Here is a 24985-nt window from a genome sequence, read left to right as displayed (position 1 = left end):
TTTTTGTTGTTCTCGCATTCCTTGCAATTGATTGCTCTCCTCCACCCCCCCCCCACTCCCTCCACTCCACGTGCGTGTCCTGCCCCCACTGATTGGGGTCAGCTATTGACAGAAACAGGAGGGGTGGCTGCTCGAGGGGGGTTGGTTGCCTGGATTCGAATCAAGGAGGGATTGAAAATGGCTGAGCCGTGGGCTGATGTTGTTGCTGTTGTTTAGCTGCTAAGTTGCTTACTTGATTTGTAGCACAAATTCAATTCAATTGGCTCGCACTTTGGTAATCAATAGCATCTGACCCCAGGATTTGATTTCACTCGGCAACAAAGTTTCTATAATAAGCGAGTTCTACATTTTCAAGCTGTTTTTTCAAATAATATGATAAGAATAAGGATAACAAAGGATATATTAAACAGGAATGAGAAAAATGGGAGTATATTAGACCATTTTACTAAGATTACCAAGAAGTATCTACAAGATCCTGACTGCTTTGTTCATTAAACTTGAACTACCTATATTGAAAGCTTTAATCTTAAATCTATCCTTTCTTGTAGCCTTTCTCTCAGTGTCTTTGGGTCGTCAATCATCTTGTTGGATAGTGTAAATCGTTTGCTGCCTGCTCGGTTTGATTTGTGGACTGTGTGTGGGTGGGGGCATGCTGCTCAGTGGTCGGCGGTCGAAGGTGGGTGGCTTGGCTGGTTTTCCTAAGGCATAACCGCAAGCTACTATAGATGGAATGCGAAGCCAAGTCTGCCGACTGGCGTCGCGTCACTGCTGCAGCAGCAGCAGCAGTAGCACCATCGCTGCAAATTAATTAATTTTGACGAGACCAAGGAAATGGCAACCATTTTTCCTGACTGACTGCCAGCCAGCCTGTCTGCCTGCCTTGATGCCCGAGCATCAGCGGCAGCTTTGGCAAATATAAATTGTGTGCCCGGGTATGCAAAGGCTAAGCCACGCCCCCTCTCAACATTTTCAGCCCCCTTTCTAAGACCCCCCTCATCTCAAAGTCCCCTTCCGTTCGATGGCTGCTGATGATGAGTGTGAGTGTAATTACTTGCACACCTGTCGACAGCTACACACATTTACTCACTCATTTAATAGAGAAGGCGGGAGGGGTGAAAAGGGGTGATACACATAGAAAAAATATTTGTTATGTAGATAGGGTTATAAGTTGACTTTTAAGCTATAAAGATATTCATTTAAATGTAGATTACTAAGAGAAACTAAGAGATATCTTTTAGAATCTTAAGTAAAGTGAAAGGATATCTAGGATCATGGTTTCTTAACTTTCTTAACCTCATCTCTAACTAGTCCTTTAATTAACCTTAATATTAGCTACTTCTTTGAGTGTAAAAACAAAAAGAAAAGTTAAGAGTGAGACCAGCTGGCGGGTTAAAGTAATTTCGACCGCTCTACGAAGCCATTACAAGTCGCCGACTGGCAACTGGCAACCGGCAACCGGCAACTGCCAACTGCCACAATTGCAAATGATTTTCACTTTCAGATCGAAATGAATACTCCATACTACTAGTTGGAGGTGTTGGCTCCTGCTCTGTTCCTGCCCTGCTCCTGCCCCTCAAGACAGCTTCCCAGTGGAGCTGAAGGGCATAAATTTTACTTGCCACACTCACTCACACTCACTCAGCTCCAGGAGATATGTATAAATGTATACCCACAGCAGCATCTACACCTTCATATCCTGCCACCTATGTCGGGTCTTGAAGGTAGCGCTAAATGTTGCCGCTCTGCCTGATAAATGACCCTTGAACACCTTTAAGTCTTCGCCCTACCCCTCGTGCCACTGACTGAGCCAAAAACTTTGGCCTGACCGCCCTCGAGGCATATAAATTGAAAGCTATTTATCATACACATGCCACACACACACATTCACTCACAAGGTCCTGGTGCTGTCAGTGTGTGCGTGCGTATGTTAACTAAGTTTTTGGTTAGGCCCAGGATTCCAGGACTCCAGGATTCGTCTCGCAAAATAATTCCAACGCCGGAAACAGGGAGAGCCAAAAAAAAAAAACCCTGTGGTAAGGAAATTGATCAATTGAATTTTACTCAGGGTTTTGAGAAATATATATTAATAGTTTAAATAAAATATTAAATAATAAAAAGGAACAGGAATTATATAAATTTTTTAAAATAAAAATATCAAAGTCCCTAATATTGTTTTTCGAAAAAAAACCCTTAGATCATCATTTAACCTTTGTCATCAAAGTTTTTGTTGTCAATAATTTATTTGGATCACGTTTATTTGGAAGATAAATCCCCATTTCGGTCATATGTTTCAGAATGTAACCAAAATACCCCACTTCATCATGGGCATGTCAAAAACAAAAGCCCAGAAACACTTATTACCTCCAAATGGGGACGCTTCATTTCCGGCCACACTTCAAGCTAGTAGATGCGGCTGAAGGATTTCTTTTATATTTTCGGGCCTCCTTTTTCATTTTTGCTTTTATTTTTATTTTTGGGTTTTCCCTGTTAAAGTCCTGGGTTCCTTATTTTTTTTTTTATTAACTCGAGCATTTCACTGTACATTTAATGCAACACTGAGCCGCATAAATTGCCACTGGCCTCGGCTCGTTTCTTGGCATGCGGCAGCTGCTCCTTCTTCGGCCGCGCTTTCAGACTCCTGCTCCCCCCCGGCGGAGTCCATCTCTATTAGTCTCATATGTGCCATAAAAGAAAAAAAAAAATTCATATAATCGTAGAAAGCCTGATGCTCCTCCTTGTCGGTTGTCGTTTGTCTCGCTGGTGAATCCGAATCCGTATCCGTATCCGCGGGAATGGCTTTCGTCTGCCATCCGCTCGAAATGGCAGCTGGATGCAATCCAAGGCCATTGTTTTCCATAGTTAGCCACTGTCATAGCCACATGTGGTGCAGCAAAAATAACAATAAGTGCACTGGAACAAAAAGTTATAAGACCTTTCTCTAGAGTACTTGTTGAATTTTATAATATTTCTCTTAGTGTATTATGCCACAAAGGATAAAAGTATATTGAGAATTGTGAGCTTAACTGTTTCGATCATATTGTGACAATTTCTGAACTCATTTAAAAGTCACTTCCAGACCATTACTACTTTATACGCAGATCCATATCCTCTTCATATATATACTCCATTATCCTTTTGAGAAATCCTAGCTTAACTTCTTTGAGAGGGTCTCGAATGCTTCCGGCATCAGTTGGCAAACTTCAAAATGCATTCCTTATGGCACAGCATGACTTTCTCGCCCTCTCTACCCTCACTGCCCTCCCCGAAAAAAAATAGTACAACAAATGACAACAGATTTACGGCTACAAAGTCTAATTAGCGATAAAGACTCCTCTAATATTTGTCACTTGAGACCGAAAAATGGCAGCAGCAATTGCGACAGAGCTCTGGGAGTTGGCAGTGCGGCCCGGGGAATGGTGTATTCCTCCCTACCTCCTCCCCCACTGTGTTGCTGCCACAAAACGCTGCCAAATTGCAGCTGGAAGTGATTCCGTTTTTTGGGTTGTTGGTTGGGTTTTGCTGGCTGTCCTGCTGGCAGCCAAAACAGATTTTACTCGTTTTGTTTATGAAAAACGAAGCAAAATGCTGAGATAACCAACGACTATGAAGGGGGTGTCCTGGGAGGAGTATCCTGGAGAATTTCAACCATTTCTTGGGCCAGCAATTTCATAGACTAACAAGGAGGGGGGAGATACAAAAGAGGTGGCTGCCACGGATTAATTGCAAAAGGTGAGCTCTCACACTCAGCCCGGGGGCGTGGGCTGCTTTTGGCCATTAGGCGAAAGGTGGGCGGGGCCAACTCATTTGGCATTTCGAGTGCTTTTTGACTGGTTTTATTGTTGTTTCGGTTTTTGGTTTTGGTTTCCTACTACCAGCGCCTGCCAACAGCGATAAAATAAAATACACAGCAAACGAGCAAAACTCCAAACAAACAACAGAAACAACAGCAACATCAACAAAAGGACGAACTGACTTGGTCCGAAACAGCAGGAGATTATTTTTGGTCTAGATCCAAAAAGTCGTTGGCCATAAAAACTTAACGCTTTTGCCATTTTGACCACGAAATGATGCATTATCCGCAGTTACGAGAACTTTGGGTCACAACCTGAGTCCCCGAGTCCTCAGTGCTGAATCCTGACTCTGATTAGCTCAATTTTACACTCGGGACATCGGGGTCCTTTCAACAAACTATTTCTACTCTTCAGGCCATTTATTCTAGCCAACAAAAAAACAATGTCTGAGAAACAAAAGGCAAATATCCTTCGAAGAAAACTCATTTGCTTACTTGGCCTTATTGAAATTTTATGCAAAAAGTCAAAGTTGAATGAAAACTCACGTCATGACTGGGCAATAATTTGTTGTCCTTCTACGTAGCTCCTGCCTCCGTGCTGGGTCTTTGGTTCTGGGTTCTGGGTCCTGGAGAAAATGTTCATCTAATATTGCCATGGGCCCCTCGTGCAATTGCCGTTTCAAAATTTATTTCACTTTCCAGAGCCAAATGAAAATGAGGGAATAAGGAAATCTTTTCGATAAAAAACGAATATCTTATACTCTTAACTAGAAGTTATTATTTGAATTTCTTAATTAAAAACTTAATGCCGAAGACTTAGTTTCAAAGAATCTTTTTTTTTAGTAAGGGGTCTACTTGATTTTCTGAGAAAAGAAAAAGTTTCCTTTCCCTAAAGTTTTTCTTGCCAAAGTGCCTGATTTTTATTCAATAATCGCTTTGTGGACTTTTATCCGTATCCACTTTACTTTACGGTGTTATTCTTTATCAGCTTCTTATGGTATTCATAAGACTCTTAGCCGAGGATGTACCATACCATATAATAAAGAACCAAAACACTGAAGCAGCCCAGGGTGGTGGGGGGAAGCTGGAAAAAAACGAGCTCGCGTAACAATGAAATTGATACTTTTTTAAATGTGCCCGGCTGTGGGATGAGGGGAAGGACATGGACATTGGAGGGGGGGAAGGACGAGGGCTTATGCCTCGAGAGCTGTTTGTTCGTCAAGTGGAGGTCTGAGTGATGAGAGCGCCCGGCAGGGGATGGGATGGGATTCATGTGGTACGTGCTGGGAATGCGTGAGAGATTTTTATTTGCCTGCCGCCTTGGCAGGGCTATCGATACACTTTTCCCCCAAAAAATACCCATCCAGAAACACCCACCCAGAGATAAATATGCTTGTGTATTCAAAAAACAAATGGAAAATGTAATGATTATTTGCTTAGCTAATGCCGCACAAAGTGGACCGAAGTGAGCTATGATCTGTGGGCCATTTTTCCATTCGCCCAGTGCCCACTGGCCACTGGGCATCCTCGCTCCTTCCACTGCCCTCAAAAAACATTGCGCATACGCCCCGTGGCACATTTGATTGGGGAGCATCAATATTCAGTCAGGCCAGCCACAAATACCTCTCCTCATTCCACATTCACTATCTGTTGCTCATATTTTTCAGCTTAGCAAATTAGCAGATGTGCAAAATTTGCATATTTGTTGCTTTGTGTCTTTTCTTGCGTGGGATTCTCATCATTCTCCTATCCTGTCCTCGGTCTCCTATCCTCTGGCCCGGCCCGGTCCCGTCTCCTTGCCTTGGCCAGGCCAAGTGTCAGAGGCTCTGTTGGCATTTCTCTTTCACTCACTGGCTGGCATTTGTTTACCATTTCGATTTGGCACAATTTGTCACTGGCAGGCTGTCATCTTATGGCTTGTTAGTTGGGTTTGTTTGCCTGTTTGCCTAGCCAGCTTATGGACACCAACAAGTGCCCGGTACCCAGTTCCCGGGTCGACTTTAAAGGATCTCATATCTACCTCTCTCTTTTTCTCTTGACTTGTCTGATTCTCTATCTCTGTTATGGTCGCTACTCTGGGCCTCTGGGTCTGTGTCTGTGTCTCAGGCGCTGCCTCATCTCTGACTGATATGTGGCAGGCTTTGTCGCTGCCGTTTTCTCGTCTTGTTTTCTTTTCTGTCTAAGGCACAGAGAAAAATATTATAAATTTTAATAAAATATTGATATTTAGGTAAATAATTATTAAAAAAAATATCTGCTTAAGCTTTATCTCTCTTTATAAACTGTTATAGCAAAGAAAAGTACCATGTATCATATATTAGAGAGCTGGCTTTGAAAGCTTCTCATTTACAAAATAGTATATATTTTAATAACCTAAAAATCTCAATATTTTAGTTTTTTAAGCTTCTATAAAATTTATAAAAATGTTTATTTTTTATCCTGTTTTTCTCAGTTTAAGGATGTGTGCTAGCGACGTCGTTGCTTTTTTGTTTACACAGTTGGTAATGCTGTTGTTCCTGCTACTCCAATTCCGACTCCGACTCCGTTTCTGGCTCGAATCCCCGGATCCTTTGACTCATTTCCCCATCCACTCAGCTGGTCAACGTGTGGCTGCTTATTGTTGCCTTCCCTTGTTGCCACTGCCTCTCTGTCCCGGCTACTGCCCCATGCCACTTCCTCTTCCGCTTTCTGCCACCCTGCCTCTTCGGTTAAGTGTCAATTTGATGCTGCTGCTTTTTCATGTTTCATGCTGCCACTGCCACTGGCACTGTGCCCCCTTCAGTTGCCGTTTGCCATAAGTGCCACACATTTTGTATAGCAAGTTAAGCCACTAATGAGGCGGCCACCTGCCGCTGCCAATGCCAATCAACTGGGCGAGCAGCCAACGAGTGTAAACACAAAACTAAATCGCTTGGTAATTAGTATGAAAAATTGCGTATACAGTATACAGGGTATACCATAAAAAAAAAAAAATAAAATAAAAACAAGGATGAGAGCAAATCCAGTTGGAAAGTGAAATGAAATATGTTCAAGTGGCTGGATGATGCGGTGAGGCGGAAACAAAGGTGGAAACATTCAAGGATTAATGGAATAAAAAATATCTACCTGTCCAGAGAGTTCAGATTTAATTTAAATGCAAAAATTTTAAAGAAGGAAATTAATGTTCATATTATGGCGGCAATATGTGTCAATTAAATTGATACTTCAAATATCAATTCATAAATGTTTATCGATATTATATTGTTTTAACTGGCTGATATCACATATAATTAATTTGAATTTAATTGAAATATGAATTGATGTTCGAAATGCCCGACAAAAGGACTACAAAGAAGCGCAAAAAAATGTATGGAATGACTGCCTGTGGATGGTATTCGTAATGCTGGCCCAAAAGTAATTCCTTATTCCGTCTGTCTCAATCAAAATTATTCCCTTATTATCTAGTCATTGGAATGTCAAATTTGTAACCTCTAACCTGTGGCTCTCCGCCCCCAAAGTCCAGAGTCCCTCATCAACATTTCAACAGCTGAAATGTGATTGGAGAAATCTATGCCGACTCTGGCTGGATCCCTCACCCCCCAACCTCCTGAAAAAGAGTCCTGAGAGATTCAATTATTGCCGGGGATCCTTGAGAACGGCCCTCAACCCTTGGCCGGAGCTGCATTCCAAGTTTTTTGGGATAAGCTCGAGCACACTTTTTCCCCAATCCTTCTAGTGCTGCTACTCCTGCCGCTCCTTCGGAAACCCACTTCAATTTTTAATGAATCCAATTTCGGGCTGCTGTTCTGGCTGAGCTGCTGTGCGTGTGCTTTCTCCTCACATTTTTTTTTTGCAGCTCCCCCTTTTTTTTTCTTGTTGTTTTGCATTAATTTCATAATTTTCTGCTATTAATTATAATAGAATTTTTCAGTCAGTCTACGTTGCCGGGGCGCCAAAAGTTTTTCCAACGTTTTCGTTTGGTTCGGTTTGGTTTTCGTTGGCTCGCCGTTGTTATTATTATTATTATTATGATTATTATTATCGGCCGCCATCATATGCCCGTAATTAAAACTTATTTCGGGGGTTTTGTGTAGCCAACAAACCAAGAACTTAACTCGGCTTACCCTCGGCAATCAGCGCCCTCGAAGTAGAGGTTGGGTACTCTTTTTATTTTGGAGCTGTGTGGCAGGGGCTGTGGGGTGGTGCCAACACTTTAATACGTCGAAATCTTGGACGCACGTTCTTAAGTAATGGATTCAATTATAAAGTTAAAATCCTTGGCGGCTTTACTTCCCTCCCTCCAGTGTATCCTTTTCCTGTGTGATGGAGAGACTGGGGGCTTCGTCATCGCCATAGCCATCGCCATCGCCATCGCGGCGGCAATCCAACTGGAAATGATTCGCATAAATTCACAATAATTTATAAGGAAATCCTTTAGAGCTCCCCTGGACCGACAGGACCGACCGACCACCCACTTTTTGGGGCACCGCCTTCCCAAAATCGGTAGCATTTTGGTTTATTGCGTCGAACGCTTGACCCTTTTGTTCCTCTATCCCCATTATCCTTATTGACTCTGTCGGTCTATATAGAAAATATATCATTGTGCACTAGGGGAAAAGTATCTACAGAGCTTAAGATAATTAATTTATAATCTTTATACCCCAAAACTTTCAACTCTAAGCTTTTTTGCTGATTTTTATTTACTTTTCGGAAGTTTTTCATTTCGCATCTGATAGCACTGATTTTTAAATACTCGGTTTTCCCTCAGTGCCTTCGTGAGTGGTGGCATATCTATCTACATACTTCACCTGACTTTGGTCATCCTTTTGCCCTTTCTCTGGGCTGTTACTTTTTAATTTGCTTTCAGTGATTTCCACGACGATTTACCTTGACTGCTGGAAATTTATTCCGCTTGGCTGCATTGAAAACAGGCAGGAACCAAAAAAAAAAAAAGAAAGAAAAGCGACGGAATAGGAAACGAGCTGAGACTTTGCATTCGTCGGTGAGACGACGAAGGACCTTTCATCCTGGTCGACGTTGGGGTGGGGATTTGGCTTGGATCTGGAGCTGGGAAAGCCCCAACCAAATCAATTGATTCGTATGCGTTCACAGTCGTCGATGCGATGGCATATCCTGCGTAAAGTCGATGCCTCCATCCTTGGATGTCCTGCCAGTGATGCTACTACGGCTGCTACTGCTGCCATCTTGACCCTTTTTTGTGCTTGACTTCTCGGCTCTTGTCTGAGGCTTTGTCTCACTTGCTTGACTGTTGGCCTCCTTTTTTTTTTTTCTTCTTCTTCTGGGGGGGTTGTTGTTTACGTGGTGGGCGTATTGCGGCCAGGGCTGGACATTAGCATGCTTTTGATCCTGGGTGCTCCGGCTGCTGCTTCCTGAGACCTGAATTCTGTGTCTGCCAAAGATAAGCGTCCACCACCACCACTTCACTTTCTTCTTTGGCGAGTTAAAGTTTTGGCTTTTTGTGTGTAGAGGAATAAGGAAAGTTTTCACCGCCTTTTGTTTAACCAGCGCATCTTCAACTTGCCTACTTTCTGGCCTTTGTTTTCCATCAAGTTTGGACTTTGATTTTTGACATTCTGTTTAGTTTAGAGTTTACCTCCCTAAAGCGTATAGGTGAGCGACTGTGTGCGTGTGGCATTGTCTCTGAGGTGTCCATTGTCCATTGTCTGGATTGTCCGATGGCCATATTTAAATGACTTGACCCGAACAATGGCAGATCCTGAAACCGATTCCCCGACCCATTCATCAATCACTTGGTGCGTTGATTTTAATTTGTGCGTCTCAACTTTGAACGCGACTCACATAAATTATTCAAAGTTGCCAACTGCCAGGGCCGCCGCCCATTTCCCCTCTCTAACACCGGATCATCCCGGCCTGCCCACCCATATCTTCCAATATTCAATGCAATTATGGTAAGTGCCGTTTTGGAAGTTATAGCAATCCATAAGTCTATGACTTGCTATTGCCATAAATCGCACCAACTTGGCCCAAACATTTCTACGTAGATCAGGTGAAAATGTTGACGCTTGTAAACAAGTTTTCCTCTATTCTACTAGAGCCATTGAGTAGGGTTAAGGGATTTTGCGTAAGAAAAGGATTTTCCATACACCCACCCACCCAACTACCATATCCTCCCAACAACGAGGGTTGGGAAAGTTTCTGTCATATATTCGTATGTATTTATCTATCCCGAAATCGGTGAGCTTAGTTTCATATGCATGAAGATGTTTACCGCGAAAGTTTTCGAGCAAGTCCCCGAAAGTCTTGAAAAGTCCTTTAAGCATAACTTAATTAAAACAGTTATATCTTATACGGGTAACGATATCAAAGTGGGTCTTATCTATGAGTTGTTCTTTGATTGAAAAACATAAATAGAAATTTTGTTTCTAGTGTTTTTATCAAAATTTTATGCTTGGATTAAGAGTTTTGTGGGGGTTTATTGAACTTATCTACTGAGGAGATGAAGGATTTCGGTTGAAAATAAATTAGATTCTGAAGAAATGTTTCATTTGTATCTATTCTGCCCGGAAAAACCCCCACAAATCTTATCTATTTTCATCTTTAATATATCCTTTTTTCCAGTAAGGACATTTTCTTAGAGCATTAGGTGTTCGAAGTTTTTTGATTTCTCGTCTTACCAACTTGTCCAAATATTATTATTTACGGCTTAGGGCGAAGAGCAAACAGCGACAACTGTTACCCGTAGCCCTCCGGGGGCCTGAACCTTAACCCCTTAAAGCCGGCGTAATTCACTAAGCGAAAGGCAGGAGATTTCCTGGGGGGGTGTGGCAGGAGGAATGGCAGGAGTGCCACGGGAGGGACTCAAAACGGAACGTGCGTTGTCTTGTCGCAAAGTTTTTAAGACTTGCTTGACCGACCTTTGTCAAAAGTTGTTGGAGCGCATGAAAAATGATGCTACGACCGGGATGTGTTACAACAGGCTCGTCTTCTCTATTCCCATCTCTTTCGTTCTCTGTTAATCTATCTCACTTCCTCTTACGGGGCGGGTATCTCTTTCGTTTTGTGAATTGCCATCTCGTTTTCTGTTCAGACCAAATAGCAATTTGCGTTCTACAACAAACGATGCGCTGGAAAAATAATTAAAAAATCAAGGAATATATAAGTAACTTAATATTTAAACATATTAAATTTGAATTTAAGTTTTATTAAAATTATAAGGATTTAATAAGGCTATTAATTCTATAGATCGATAAGTTACTTTACTTTTAATAAGTTTCTAAGTCCAACAAGTTCATAGCTTAAAGATCTCTTTAAATATCCTTTCTAGCTTGATTTCCTTTATTTTTTTATAATTTTTTCTCAGTGCATTTCCCAGCAGAGCCAAACCAAACGGAAAAGAGGGACTGACTTGGAGGCTGAGCTTTAGTTTTTGTTGCTTTGGCTGCCAGTTGCCTCACAATTGATTGAAATCCCTTTGCGCACACCTTTTTCACCCATTCTGGCCTTCTGGTTTTTGTTGCTGTTTTGCAGTTTTTGCTTTTGTTTCCGCCTACGAGGCACCATACCCCTTCCCCCCTTTTTGTGCCACCTTCTCTGCTCACCCACTCACCGCAGAGAGCACACAACTTCCGCTTTCTTTGGCAAAAACAATAGAAAGCACATAAATTTATGGTTTCAGCATTGTGCTTTTGACAACATGTGCGGTGGCCTATTGGGGACTTTCTGAAGGGGCTAGATGAATGGGAGGCACTACAGGGGGGTGGTTGGGTGGTCTAACGTTAAGGGGTTAATATGCCTGCAACCGCAAAACGGATTGCCTTGGGTTGTTGTTAGAACAGGGTTAAGATTGTAGAGAGTGGCAAGAGTTTTCTTATAAATAATCTTACTAAATGGATTTGGGATAAATTTTATGCTGACTTTGCTTGTGTTCTATATGTATGTGTGTGTGTATAAGGGTGTGTGGTTGTGTGGGTGTTGGTGTTATGGTGTTTGTGTTGTGCCTGCTTGAACTAATTACCTGCAAATTCATTTTCCTTTCCAGATTGAAGCTATTTTGTTTATCGTTTATTGTTTTCACACCGCAAAATGGAAAGATTTGTATTTGATTTTCCAAAAATTCCAAAAGAGCTTATAAAGGATATAATAAATGGGATTTAAAATAAAAAAAAAAAATATTGATACCTTTTGGAATTAATTCTAGAGTTTGGCATAAAGTATTAAATGTTAGATATATTATTAAAATCCTTCAAAAATAACTACAAAAATCAAAGCAGCCATTTTTTGTCCTTTTTTTGTTAGTATGCGTGCTTTAGTATGTGTGTGTGTGGGTGTGGCAACTTTAATGGTTTTTGGCATTTTCTTGCAGCTGTTTCGCTCTGCGGTTCTGACCCACTCTGCCTCTCTCTCTTTCTTTTATTTTGTCTCCCTGTCGCTCACTGCCCCTTGTGCCACATGCCCCTTGTTATGCGTTTCAAAATTTATGTTTGCTGGCTATGAAAATGAAATGACTGTGGTAAACATTTTAATTAAATCCAAGTTTGGCTTTTGGCCCGTTACAATATATTTCGCTCTTGTCGTTGCTCCGCCGTCCTCCGACCTCCGTCCATTGTATATTTTATTTTATTCTTCTACAGTGTGTTTTTTTTTTTTCTCACCCGCCTCCCCTTTGTAGCAAATAAATTTAAATTTTATTTTTATTTTGCCGCATTTTAATTTGTTGACCATTTCCTTCTTTTTTATTCACTTTTTTGTGAGAATTTGTGCTTTTTCACATTTACACATTTATTTTGTTTGTCTGCTTTTCTATTGGCCATATTTGGTTGGTAACAGGAGGGGAGGGACGGGACTTGGCCGGTCAAGTGACAGTTGGCACTGAGCACACTCTGACGGACTTGCAACGGCGCGGGGCAAGCACCACTGCAGACGAGCTCGCAAATATGAAATGCAAAACAAACTTTGCAGCTGTCACTCAAAACTGAACGTAGCATTGCCTGACAGCGGGCTAGGGCAGGGGAGGAGGGCAGGGGGAGGGTACTGTGCCTGCACTGCGAGAAACAGCAAACGGGTTAATTGGGCGGAAAGGTATTCCTCGCATATCCTGACACATGCGGTGGCATGGCGCACTGATTGACATTTTGATGATGATTTCATTTTTGGCATTTCATTCCATCCGGCAAGCAGAGTGTGCGGATTCTAAATCAAAAGGATAATTGAGTGGAGAGTGCAGATTAAGGAATTAAAAATCAATTCAGTATTCACTCTATAAACTTGCAACACACCTGGATAGAGCTACCTTGTTTATTTACTCACCCCGACTCCAAACTCCCAAACTAATGACCAAGTTATGCCATAGACTAGTGCTGCCACATGCTTCTGCATGCAACACGGTTGCAATTGGCCATTAAAACTTAAAGTGTAGCATACTTTGCAGCGCCACATACGCAACAAACCTAACGAAATGGAACGCAACCCTTTTGGCTGCCCCATCAATTTGCATGCCCCGCACAAACACACGCAGCCACTTCCACTTGCCATTTCCCATTTTCCACATCCACTTGCCACTCGAACCGCTGCTGCGCCAGTTGCTGTTGTTATTTATGATTCCAAAACTGTCATAAGCAAACAAATTGTTTTTTATTGTTCATAATTATTGTGCATACTTATGTAAATCACGCGACGCGTTTTACGTTTTGCGTTTCGCGGTTCGCTGTTGCATTGCCCCCACTTGACAGTGTCTGAGTGTGCGTGTGTGCTTGTGTTTGTGTTGCCATGTCTGTCTATGTGCCGCTCCTGTCACCCATTTTCCGACCCTTTTGCTCCTGGCTCTACCCCTTGCCTCTGGTACTTGCCTGCTGGCTTTTTGCATCGACACAAGGCGCAACTAGTTGCTCTAGACTTCAAATACAGGGTATTTTTTATATAAAAAGAAAGAGTATAAGACTATAAAATATTTAATATTAATACTAGGAAGTAAACCTTAAAATGTCAAGTCCTTTTTTGATATATTTTTATTTTAATCTCAAAGAAAACATTGAATTCTCATAACATATTATATTTATATCAAACTCCTAAGTATCTCTAAGACCAAACCCTTCTCTATCCTTCCCAGTGCGTGTATGTTGGTGGTTCTATATCCTTGGTAGTGCTGGTGGCTACATGTTGGGGCTACTCTGGTGCAAGAAATCGCACCACATTTATGGCTGAAGCGTCTTGGCTGTAGCGGCGGCGTGAGCGGAAAAATCGTTTGTTTTATTGAATTTTTATTGTAGTTTGAATTTATGACGCCAGTGTCGACACTCGACTGGATTAGGGTTCCCTTCCCGGGACCAGTCCCGGGACCACTAAGAGATGACTTTATCGGTTTTGTTTTTTTTTTTTTCGCTTCGTTTTTATATTTTTGTTTTTGGCCTGCATTAAATCGCAGCCAACGAGCCTTGGTATCTCTTCCTCAGACTCCCCAGCCGTCTGGCAATTTTGTTGAAATAACTTCAGTGTTGCGTTTGTGTGCGTACGTGCCACTGAAGTGCTTCCAGCCAGGCCCCAGGCCCCAGGCTCCAGGACCCGGGGAGACCCAATCCTCCGGCCGGAGTCAGATTAGCTCGCAAAACCGCAGACAACAGCTGCCGCTGGCAACCGCCAAAGCAGCGGTTCTGAAGTGGTCTCTATATATTTCCAATGTGTGTGTTTACACAGAAAAAAAATATATCTTACCTTATAATACCTTAGAATATATCTTAGAATATCTTACCTGTTTTGGAACCAATGGGAAAACTGACTATCATTTATGAATCAGAGAACAATATTCCTTCAACCTGCATTAAAAATTCAAAAAAATTTACCACGTTTTTGGCCAAAATCATGATGTTACCCTTTTGAAAATTTTCAAAAAATGGGTCAAAAATTTGTTTGCATTGTTTTTATGCAGAATTGTGGTACTTGAAGTTTTGACATTGGGAAGGTATAACATTTCTGAATCTGCCGAGTTTTGGCCGAGTTATGCATATTTTTCCATAATGAAAATTCAAAAATTGGAACAACGTCTTCCAGTTTTTTTTTTGGCCAAAATATTAAATCTTGATTTACTTTTTAGCGCATATTTTAGTTCATTCAAAACCGATCGACAAACGGAATATTATTTACGAACCAGAGTTTAAATCTGCTTAGATCTGCATTAAAGGATTAAGAAAATAAAACAAATACAATTTTTTCAAATTTTTGGCCAAAATTATGGCCTTTGAAAAATTTCAAAAAATGGGTCAAAAATTTGTTTTCAATGTTTTCATGCAGAATGGTAGTACTTGAAGTTCTGAGATCGGGAAGGTATAACTTTTTAAGATCAACCAAATATTAGTCGAGTTATAGATATTTTTCCATCACAAAAATGAACAAAATGTAGCAAATTTTTGTATATTTTTTTTTTGAAATTTTATCAAAGAAATACCTGTTTTTTAACGTGTATTTTACGCGTCTGCATGTGAATAATGTCCAGTTGCGTATGCAAAGGGGTTGGAGTTCATCGGGGGACAGAAGGAAATGTTCGGGGGGTCTTCGCCCAACCAGTTTGTTTATTTGGGCATTACGCGAAATTTGTTTTTCTTTGTTGTTGTGTTTGGGGTTTATTTTTATTAAGCGCGTAACGAAATTAGTAACTTTGGCGTCGTGATTTTGATGACCGCACTTGGGAATATCCTCCAGGACACTTTCATAAAGCAGCCTTGATTGATTATTCACTAGATTCCTTGTTTATCTTTCTTTCAGAGAGCTTACGCGATTACTTTGGACGTTATGGTGATATCTCAGAGGCTATGGTCATGAAGGATCCCACGACGCGCAGATCCAGGTGAGTGCGAAGGATATACATAAGAAAGGATACAAGGATTGGTCTTAATTCTTGAAGAATTATTTATTGTTTTGGGATAACCTTTATGTTGGTTTTGGGGGAGAAAACATCTTAAAGGTGGAACTAATTGAATGTTTTTGATTTAATTTCACTTTTGATTTATTATTCCATTGTGGCAGATTGCCTTTATTGTTGGGATAGACAATTTTCGAGCTCAACTTTGATTGATCAATCAAAAAGTTCTTCCTCATCGCATTTCCACTTCTCATGCCATCCGCTCTCGAACACATTTTAATTATTTCCTATGTTCGTGTAATAAATTTGTTACCCGGCAACCTTTTACCTTTCAGAGGTCTTCTCGTTGACCTCTCCATACCTCATCTGTCCAGTCCCTCCTGCCCGGTACTTTTTGTCCTTGTTGTTGTTGTTGTTTATGGCCATGCACGGCTGCATCCATTTCCAAATTTGAACAGTTTGGTTAACCGCTAATTGGTTTTCATTTTCATTGATTTTATTTTTTTCTCCCTTCTGTGCAACTCAACTCCTGCTATAACCCCATACCCCCATTTTCTGAAAGCCCCCAATTACTCCATTTTTCGCCCACTTATCCAGGAGGGAGTGTGTATTTTTGTGTTGTGTGTATTTTGCCCGTAACGTTTGTCATTTGTTGCGGTTTCGATCAACTTTCAGTCGGCTGAACGTGTCCAGTGCACACTCCCTGCCGATAGCCCTTCTGCTGTCGCATCGCCCACTTTGACCTTATTTAAAAATGCTTAACGTAAATTAGCTGGTTTCTGCGGACAGTATGAATAATGAGGCGGCATTTAAACGAGTCAATTTCAATTTCAATATACACCAAACAAAATTCGAAGCTGAAGTATTCATTTCCCCCCCGGTCTCTGGCTCTTTTTCTTCATGCTAATTAAATGGTTTATGGGGCGTATACGCAACATGCGGGATTTGTTCTTTATTTTTATTTTTGCATTAATTAATCTCAGGACTCGGGACTCTATTTAATTTAATTTGAATTTTGCATTAATCAATCTAGTTTACTTAAACAGAGACTTGTATAAAAAACAAGTCAACTAACAAGTGTTTTTCTTTTACTCTAATTAAGCGTTTTATGGGGCGTATACGTAATACCAGGAAGTTCCAGCTGTCCTTGTCGCATTTTTTTGCTCTTTTAAGCAACTGCTGGTGCCGTTGTTGAAATGGAATTCGCCCCACGAAATATATCTTTGTTTTAATTGAATTTCATCTAATGTCAGTGGAGTGGCAACGGCGGTGGCAATGGCAGTGGCAGAGGCGGAGGCGGTGGCGGCGTTGGCGAAGCTCTCAGGTTAACAAGCGACGAAAGTTTGTGCGGCATTCCGAGTTGCGAGTCTCCAAGCCTGGCGACCAGATCCTGTCGTGTGTCCTTTCGCCTTTGTGCATGTCATGTTGGCTGGCAAAATTTTTATGAACTGCGTGCAGCAGTGCCACTAGAAGCTGGTAGCATCAGCAACATCAGCTTGAACAGGAGCAGCAGCAGCAGCAGGAGTATTTCGTACTGCCATCAGTAAAAACACTCCTCATCTTCTGCCCTACCCCACCCACCATTTCTGGAAAGTATCTTAAAAACCAACAGCAAGGGGTGGCAGCTGTGCTCAACCAGAGAGTTCCTACCCTCTGGTAGTTGTAAATTCCGCAGCTCTATTTGTTGCCGTTGCTGTTGGCATTGCCGTTGTTGCCTGATATCATCGTGTCAGGGATTTCTAGCAAAATTTAATAAAAACTTTATGTCGCTTAAAAGAATGTTTATGGAAATTTTTCACTTAAACTTGCGCAAAGTAATAAATGTAAACAGAATTCCTGAGAAGGTGCGACAACAAAATTCAAACAAGCAACAGGGACTGGGACAGGGACGGGGACAGGGAAGGCGGCCAAATGGAGAATTGAGAAAGTCAAGTGAGAAGGCGAGACAAAGACAGAGAGAGAGAGGGAGAAGCAACAAGCTGCACGCAAAGTTGCCGCAGCGAGAGTCAACAGTGTGGTTAATAAATATGCGCCCCAGTTCCAAACAGGAAGCAAGGATACACGGTTAGGATCAGCCATCAGCAGGCATTGCATACTTATGGGGGCTTCATATATATTTTACCCGAAGTTCAAGCACTGAGAAAAATGCTATTACTTCCGTAAATATAAATGTAATTCTAAGGTCTAGGATCTATAAATTGTAGATACTTTTTCCTGAAAAGCTCATTATTTTTTTTTGGAAAGTTTTATTGAAGTTTAATGAATTCTTTTCCGTGCAGCCATTTATTTCTCTGCCTCGTGGGTGTGCGTGTTAGATAGATGCTCCGAGATATCTTACTCTAAATGAGATTGTATATTACAATAAAATGGAGTGAAGTACAAATTAGAAAACTTGCAAATAAATTTTAAAAGCGCAAAATGAACAACAGTAGCAGAAGCTGAAAGCTGAAAAACAAAATAAATACCAACAGCTAGCTAGCTAGCTGGGAGGGGCGGGGAAAAAAAAATGAAAAACAAAATGAAAGCAAATGGCAAACAAAACACATTCACAGAAAACAGAAAGAGAGGGAAAATAGCAAAAGTTTTGCAAGTTGAGCGGGAATTTTCTTGTTGCGGGTGGCAAGACAAAGCGGGGTCGCTCAAGTGCAGCAACAATAAAAAATTGAGTAAAATGGCAAATGGCAGTCCCGGCTAAAAAGAGCGGAAGAGGCAAGTAACACCACCACATCACCTTACCACCCATAATGCCTTTTCCTTTGCCTTCCCACCCATTCGCATAAGTAAATCCAAACAATTTATTGTTGTACTTTTAGCATTCTTCTTATGTTCATTGTTGTTGCTGTTGCTGTTGTTGTTGGTGCTGCCATTGAAGCAAACATAAGCGACTTTTCAATGAGTTTCGAAAGTTATTGAAACATAAATTATATCGCACAGCGCACGCACGCCAAGCGCAGAACACCAACCCAACCACCCCACCCACCCACGCCACCCACTCCCATACTTTTCGGGAAAACGCCGCGAAAAACACAACCACACAAAAGCGACACCCTTTTTTTTGGTGAGAGGGCGGGTCTGCGTGTGCGTCTGTGTGTTTGGCAATTAAGTTAAATTTTTTCTCTGCCCCCTTGTTAATGTTGTTTTTTTTTCTGCGCCCCAAAAACCCCCCATCACTGGCTCGATTTTTATTTCACGTTACACGCGCCAACAGAATCTGCGCTCGCTTTTTTATTTATTTGCCGGACACACACGGCGAATGTTTACCTGAATCTGTTGTATCGAATGAGAAATCGCATTTTCCACCCGCTCGCAATGTTGCATAATAAATTTAACGGGTTTTTAGATAAGAGCGGCCATACCATACACAAAATAAAAATAAAAATCGAATAAAAAAAACAAGTAAGGATGGTTTTAGGTGAGTTTGTCGACTGTATGATACCCGGTACTTATATCTATCATTACAAGCCCTTCTAAAGGTAATTTGTTGCATACTTAAGGGCGCAAAATTTAAGCTAGTAGGGCAGCAAACTAAAAAGTCTATAACTTCTCTAAACCCGACTGATTTGGCTGAATTTTAAACTACATAGGCCTTCTTATTTTTGAGTTTATATTCAAAATATTATAGCTCTATCTCTATTTTCTCTTTTCATTTTCAACGAATACAATATACCCTCTAACTCTACAAGTACCGGGTATAATAAAATAAAAAGGAGACTTGGCTGGTGAAATGGTGGAGAACCATTAAATGTTTTAGCTTTGATAAACTTTGATAAAAGTTCGTTTCGATTTGGTTTTTCTTTTTCAATATTTCGATGTACATATATTTTTGTGCAAATTTGGCGAGACATCCATAATTCAATTTAAATGGCACACTCATTCCTTAGTCTCGATTGCTTTTTAAATGAGAATTATTCTCCGAAAAGAACAATATTAACAAAGACAAAGTGGTGATTGTTTTGTTTTTGTTTCGTAAATGAAGATTAAGAGTGGTTTTTAACAAAAAAAAAAAAAGCATTCAAGATCCTGGCAGATTAGAGCAATTTCACACAGGAGCAATTGTGTTTTACTTCTGGCATTTTACGGCCTTTGATAATATGCACTTAATACTGGCAATAATCCCCCATACAGTTGCCAGTTGCCAGTTATTGTGTGTAGCATTTAATATCCTTGTAATAATTTATGTACAACTTCAAACTCACTCTCATTTGTCCTGCTCACTCTAACACAGGACTCGGTGGACATAATTAACTCAATTTAATCACTTTGCCGAGCTGGCCGCTTTAGTGCGCCACTTTATGGGTTTGGGTGGGTTTCCTTTTTTTTCCGGGGGTTCTTCGTTCTGAGGGGTTTTTTTTTTCTTCTCTTTTGGCATTGACCATTTCGGCGGGGTTTTCCGGAAGGGAATTTTTGGGAGCGATCTCACATGTTTGGGCCAAACGCGAATGGCAGCTGCGCTTTGCCCTTTTCATGTTAATTTCCAGCGTACAAAACCAAATGGCTTTATATTTTTTCTCACTCCCGACTCCCCCAACCACCTCCTGTAGCCTTTCCACCCAGGACATCGGGTGCATATGTTGTGTGTCCAAGTGTGTGTGTGTTGGTGTGTGGGAAGCAATTTTTCATCATTAATTATGGCGTCACTGGATGAGTGTGAGTGGTGCGGGGGTATGGGTGTGTGGCGTTGTGTGTGTTGCAAACATCAGTCAGTTACAGGAGGCCAAAGACCATTAGGACAGGCTCTGGTCCTTGGTCCATGGTCCAGAGCTGGTTGAGATGTCACTCACAGACTCTCCAGGGATGGCAGACCATATAGCTACACTAAAAATATAGCTCCGATTTATGGGATTATAATATTTGAAACAATTTTATTTTAAAGCTTAATTTTAAAGTCAAAATTAAATGACTTTTTCCTGCCACACAATCAGACATACATACATACATCCCGCCCTGGCAAACACTCGGATGTTGTCAACTCGTGTGGCAGGACCTCCATGCCCCTCCCTGGCTGCCACTTTTTCCATACCATTGTTACTGTTGATTATTTCATGCGCTTTCTCCGCCCGCGCATTTTTATGCGCATTTTATGTTTGTATTTGTATGAAAAGAAAAACTCAGCCTCCCAGCATCAGCAAAAAAAAAAAAAACAAGAATAAAAGAAGGAATATTTTTATGATCCCCGCAGACGTCCCTAATCACTCACTCCTTTGTAATTGCTTTGCGCACCGCACTCTTACATAATAATAATAAAATGAATTATAAAATAAAGTCACCTTTCTGCACCGCACCTCGAGACATTTATTTATTCTTATATATTCTATATATATTCTGTGTTGTTAGTCTGTTGGTAGTCACCAGATGCCGCAGAATTTAATGTGGCAACGACACTCAAAAATTGACATTAGCAGCAGGCATACGACGAAAACCATAAAAACATAACAAATGGCCGGCCATAATGTGTGTCCTTAAACTGTCACTAAATCGATAAATTTTCATAATGGCCAGGCCATTTAAATATTTAGCCAAAATGTTGTTAGCGAACCCCTTTTCAGGGGTGTTCTTTCTTTCTTCGCCAGCACCGTCTCCGTCTCCGTCGCCATCACCATCGCCTTGTTCTTATGTCCGGATTAATAAAATTACCCACGACCCACGCATAGATAGGACAGAACAAGTGGAGGAAGGAGAACCAGAGGGTATTAAAAAAGGAAGCGGTAGTGGGCGGGGCATCAGGACATCAGCGGTATGGGGCTTTACATCAACGCAAGGGCACGCACACACACAACTCGAGGTGGACTCGAAAATGTTGATGGGGTGGCGACATGGTCGTCTTAAATGTCTCCATGCCAGGCTTGAGTAGCCACCGAAAGCTAGAAAAATATAACCAGAAAAAACAAAGAGGTCTTTTACCATTTTTTAACATTTTTAAGGTAAATGAGGCTATGCAGGACCTCCATAAAAATAAGATTTTCAACAAATAGTTTGCTTTTAGCTTAAAAATCGTAAAGAAATATTAACTTCAATAATTTTCTTCAGTGCATCAGAGGGACAGTGTTAGAGAAAGGGTCCTGGCCGGCTGTCGAGGGGGGCAAGAGGCTGCCACTCACGCAGGCCCAGTTAAGTGTGCGTGTTCAAGGATGCATTTTTGTGCCCAGGAAAACGACACGACACAAAACGAAACGAAACAAAGACAAAGGCATAAAAACGTGCAAAATGGGCGTGGGCGGCGCCTCTACCTTGCCCCCTCATCGTCCTTCTTAACGCCAACATCCCCCCTTGGAAAAAAGTAGCCCTGCTCCCATTTTGTAGGCTTATAAAGTGCGAGAGGCGAGCCAAGGCAGGAAGCCACTTGTGAAAGTTTCATGCACGCGGCCCCACTTCACACGACAGCAGTCAGCCAGGGACGGCGGGTATATATTTTGAAAAAGGGGGGGGAAAGGGTCTGGGCGTAGAAATAAGAAAGAAAGCGCTTTCTCCAGCAGCTCTCTAGATTTTCCAATGATCGAATAGACTATTCTGTGGAAGGATATTAAGGAAATTAAGATCCAATACTTTCATTTCAAATAATCATTACTTATTTTCAATTATTAATAATAGAAGACCTTTTTTAAACTTTTATTTTAAGTAGTTTAAAAGACTGATTTTATTTCTAGGGTATTTTTATAAACATACCCCTTATCATTGTCCACAAAAACCTCCACAAAGGCACAAAGTCTTGGTCCGCCGGCAAGTGCTTGTTAGTGCGCTCGGGATTTGACGTTTCGCTGTAGCCGGGACTTAGAAGTGCCAGGCAGGCTCTCTTAGCTTCAGCCTCAGTCTCAGTCTCAGTCGCAGTCTCAGACTCAGGCCTCTTCATCTCCTGCCACGCCTCCTTAGCCTCCATCCATCCACCCTCAATACTCAACCTCGTCCTGGGCACTCCACTGTCGTCTTAAGTTGCATTCCTTCTTTGCAATTGTTCGTTCGGGGGCGCTTTTGTTTTCTTGTTTCGAAATTTTTACACGAAAAAGTCATTTGAATATGCGTTGCCTACCTCCTGGTATATCCTTTGCCCCTTTTCCGTTTCGGATTGAAAGTTTTGTTAGCCGTCAGCTAGTAGTACTTTTGTTGAGCCGAAACCATCACGATCCCCCCGTCGGTTTTGTAAGGTTGAGGGCATGCCTTGCGGCTTCGTTGCTTTTTTGCATAGACAGTATAATGTTAGCTTCCATTTACAGCCTTGACTGCAACTTGTACTATATTAAACAATACGGAAAGGAAACTGAATCGTAGATGGGGTCAAAGGAGCCACCGGAGGACGCCGGAGACACAGAGACAATTGTTTTCTTACTTCCGCTGGCTTCAAGAGCCATTCACCAGTAGTTTGTCATTCTGTCTGGCACTGAGGTCAGTTGAGGTTGAGGCAATTAAGAGATATAAGAAAATGGGCGTAAGATATTCTCACAGCTTCTTCTTCTGCAGGTGATCCAGGGCCTTAGATGCCTATGAATGTAAAATAGTGCACAAGGAGAAAGGATTTTCTAAAAAGCATCCTAATTCAGATTATAGTTCTACCTTATAATTAAATGTTTGGGGCGTGTGAGAAAGCTATTAAGGTATCTGGAAAATATTCCCATTTACTTCACCTAAACCATACTCAATTTGAAGTAATCTTTGCCCTGCATATCCTCACTAGACACACATATTTACTTTCCAACTCCAGTAACCAGAAACCAGTATCCAGTATCCTTTTGCCTGTAAAATGAGCTTTTGGTTACAGTTTCGGCAATTGCCCGGAGGGTGTAAGGAAGGAATATCATCATCAACCTGATCACTGGACATATGCTGGGACTTCTAATATTGTTATCTGCTTCCATTACGAACAAACACACACACAGAAGGCAACACCTTGATGTGAACTTTGACCGTTTTGGTAACTCATTTAGTTAGATTATTTACGGTAATCCAAGATGCCAGCCACAAGCCAACCGCCAACTTAACTGCAGACACTCTCAGTTGCCCAGCTAGCTAGCTAGCTTTTCCCCTAACCTGCCCTACGATTCTCCCCTTCAGTTTTCTGCCCTTTTGGTAAACTATATCCAGGTATTATGTATATATGAGTATCTGCGGGCTAAATACATGCAAGTTGTTTTGCTAAATTGTGCGTAAGCTTAGGAGGCATGAGGTAGAAGGCAGGTGGCATGAGGTAGGATAGGTAGGAGTCAGGATGCAGGATCTTTGGAAGCAAAAGTTTCTCAAGCTCTGCCATGCCAATTCAAATAACACTTTTATTTTGCTTTCAGATACTACAGACTACTACTCGTTTGCTAGCCACCTGCTGGCCCACTCCTTTCTGGCCATGTTTGGTACGTGTCTGCGGTGTTTGTGTGTCTTACATGATTGCCACGCCCCCCTCAGTCTTTGCTCACCTGTCGCAGCTCACCCTTTTTTTACACATTGAGGGAGGCAGAGGGGCAGCAGAATCTTCTCATCCTTGGGCGGCTGCTGCTGCTGTTGCTGGCAGCTTGTGTGCGTGCGCTCATTAGCATTCTGAAACGGCTTTATAAAATTCAACAAGCAACCCAAGTTGCATGTTCTCAGGAAGGGGGTGGGGTGGCCCACAGAACACCACCCATCGGCCCATTGGCCTCCCCCCTTTCTTGTCAGAGGCTGCATGTCTTTGCTGCTGCCCTTGTTGTTGTTTAGTTTCTCTTCCTATGTCTACAAGTGCAGTGAGAGAAATTAATATATTATAATTAAAAAAAAAAAACTCTATAAAAAACTATAATGTTTAAAATTATATTTACATTTTTTTTATTTCTTAAAATTTACTAAAAAGTAACTTAAACATAACTTTTCTCTCTGTATGTGTGTTGTTTTATGTATTGTTGCACACATTCTGTTGTTATCCTGAGCGCTCTGCTCTGCTATTTCTTTCTCTTTCGTGCTCCCCAGCCATCTGTCTCTGTCTTTCGTGGGGATCCTTGTCTGGCCCCGAGTTGCATAAATTGAATCTGAATTTGTGAGTAAATTGCACACAGGAGACACATTATTTTTGAGTTTTGCCTTTTAAATTTGTGGCTTTTCACTTTGAGTTGCCCCCCCATTCCCCCTGGTGGGGCACCCCCTCTCTGCATACCCTAGGTAGGACAACGGTAGAGAAATTGCAACAATCTCTGTCCTCAACATTGTGGCACTTTCTCTCTCTCACTACCATTTTCTTTCCAACCACCCACCTCTTTCTTCTCACCCTTGCCTTGAACATTTTGCAATTTTGTGTGACCCACTTGAACATTGGATTGAAGTTACGCCTACGGCACGGACTATGGCACTACGGCACATCGGTTGCCTCTCGCCGATAACCCTTTTCGCCACCCACTAAATCACCCATTTAAATCAATATTAATAGGTGC

General features: G+C 41.5%; 1 protein-coding gene across 4 annotated transcripts in view; it reads left to right on the top strand.

Moving 5' to 3' along the window:
- Window positions 1-24985, top strand: part of Rbp6 (RNA-binding protein 6) — a 169588-nt gene that overhangs the window by 44818 nt on the left and 99785 nt on the right. For all 4 annotated transcript variants that reach the window (XR_011442601.1, XM_043214078.2, XM_070279363.1 and 1 more), the window contains exon 4: window positions 15506-15587. Coding sequence is in view for 3 of the 4 variants with exons in the window: in XM_043214078.2 (XP_043070013.1) it covers window positions 15506-15587 (82 nt within the window). In the remaining variant the exon portion in view is untranslated. The remainder of the gene's footprint in view (window positions 1-15505; window positions 15588-24985) is intronic.

Source organism: Drosophila bipectinata, chromosome 3L (assembly GCF_030179905.1).
Source record: "Drosophila bipectinata strain 14024-0381.07 chromosome 3L, DbipHiC1v2, whole genome shotgun sequence".
In the NCBI taxonomy this organism is placed as follows: Eukaryota; Metazoa; Arthropoda; class Insecta; order Diptera; family Drosophilidae; genus Drosophila; species Drosophila bipectinata.
This window is presented reverse-complemented; position numbering and strand designations above follow the sequence as displayed.